The 1,331-nt window shown below is 32.9% G+C and overlaps 1 protein-coding gene across 2 annotated transcripts in view; it reads right to left on the bottom strand.

The window, feature by feature from the left end:
• The window catches only part of LOC105460508, a 5,379-nt gene extending 4,830 nt beyond the window's left edge, over positions 1-549 (bottom strand). For both annotated transcript variants that reach the window (XM_011706959.1, XM_011706960.1), the window contains exon 1: positions 257-549. In XM_011706959.1, coding sequence (XP_011705261.1) covers positions 257-325 — 69 coding nt within the window. In that variant the 5' untranslated portion in view covers positions 326-549. The remainder of the gene's footprint in view (positions 1-256) is intronic.
• Positions 550-1,331: the final 782 nt, after the last annotated feature.

Here is a 1,331-nt window from a genome sequence, read left to right as displayed (position 1 = left end):
ACACACACACACACACACACACACACACACACACACACCAAGCGTGCGCGCGCGCGCACTATGAAAACTGGCGAGCTATGAAAACGTATTTTATTGTACCAATTATAATAATTCTGCTTTGAATAAACATGTTCTTTTCTTATGTGTACATACACATATGCATGTGCATGTATACATAGTATATACATACGTATTGCATTACATACTTTTATATTATCTTTTTATTTATTTTAATCATTTTTAATATTTTACTTACATCGCGCATTTCAGTATACTTATTCAAAAGATCTTGAAGATCAGGACGCAGAATTAAACTATAATCCATCGTGCGACTCTGTTTTTCTTTTTCGTTTTTTTAAAGATATCTTTCTTAAAAAAGCACTTGGGATATATGTATATACATATATAAAACTAGAGTCCTAGATAATAAGAACTGCACCGATATTATAAGTTCTTTTTCTTCTTCTTCTTCTTCTTCTAATATGGTTTCCGCTTCCACAAGGAGCTATATAGACTATAGTATACAGCCTGTTGCCTGTCTTGAGATGTCCCACCCAACTGACTCAACCGCCTCGGTAAAAGCTGAGAATCCGAGGTAGACGGGACACTGGACAGGTGTAACAACGACACGCGACAAATTACGCAATAAAATGGAATGTTTTGATTGGTCAATTCGGATGATGCGACGCGTGACGCGCTCAGTGGGAACGTACCCTTAAGGTGCCATTTCATGCGAAGTGTGCAATCGTAGTAATTCGTTACTATTGGTTAAAAATTTTACTTAGATGACGCACTTCCGACGCAAAATACATTTAGCCGCATGTTATTGAAGTTTAACCGAACAAACAGCAAAATCGAACGAATAGCAAAACCAAAAAAGCCGTGTGCAAGCCATGTGTTATAAACTAATTGTGATATAATAACAAAATGTAACTCGAAGTAATACTACAAATTTTTTATAATGTTTTTTTCTCTGATATTTCTGTTGCCCAAACTATAATTACACCAACAGCTGCCGTAATCGCAATTTTTTTCTTTTATTTTTTTGAATGATGTACTGTGACATTCTCTATGTCTACATAATTATATCAATATAAAAAGTTATTTGATATAATTACTGATATAGTCAAATAATCAAAATAACAAAATAAGCTATCTCCATTTCTATCGGGAAGGTAAACTTATCGAAAATTACATTTGTTTCGATAACCGGTAATTTTTTGTGTTTTACTTCATAGATGCGTCGTTTCTTACTAATTTTCGAGAATAACAATTTACACTATTTTCGTTAATATTCTAATACGTAAATAATATGTATAAATATATATAAA

The sequence above is a fragment of the Wasmannia auropunctata genome, unplaced genomic scaffold (genome assembly GCF_000956235.1).
Source record: "Wasmannia auropunctata unplaced genomic scaffold, wasmannia.A_1.0 LD320605.1, whole genome shotgun sequence".
NCBI lineage: Eukaryota > Metazoa > Arthropoda > Insecta > Hymenoptera > Formicidae > Wasmannia > Wasmannia auropunctata.
Note: the sequence above shows the minus strand (reverse complement) of the source record. Positions and strands in the feature narration are given on the sequence as shown.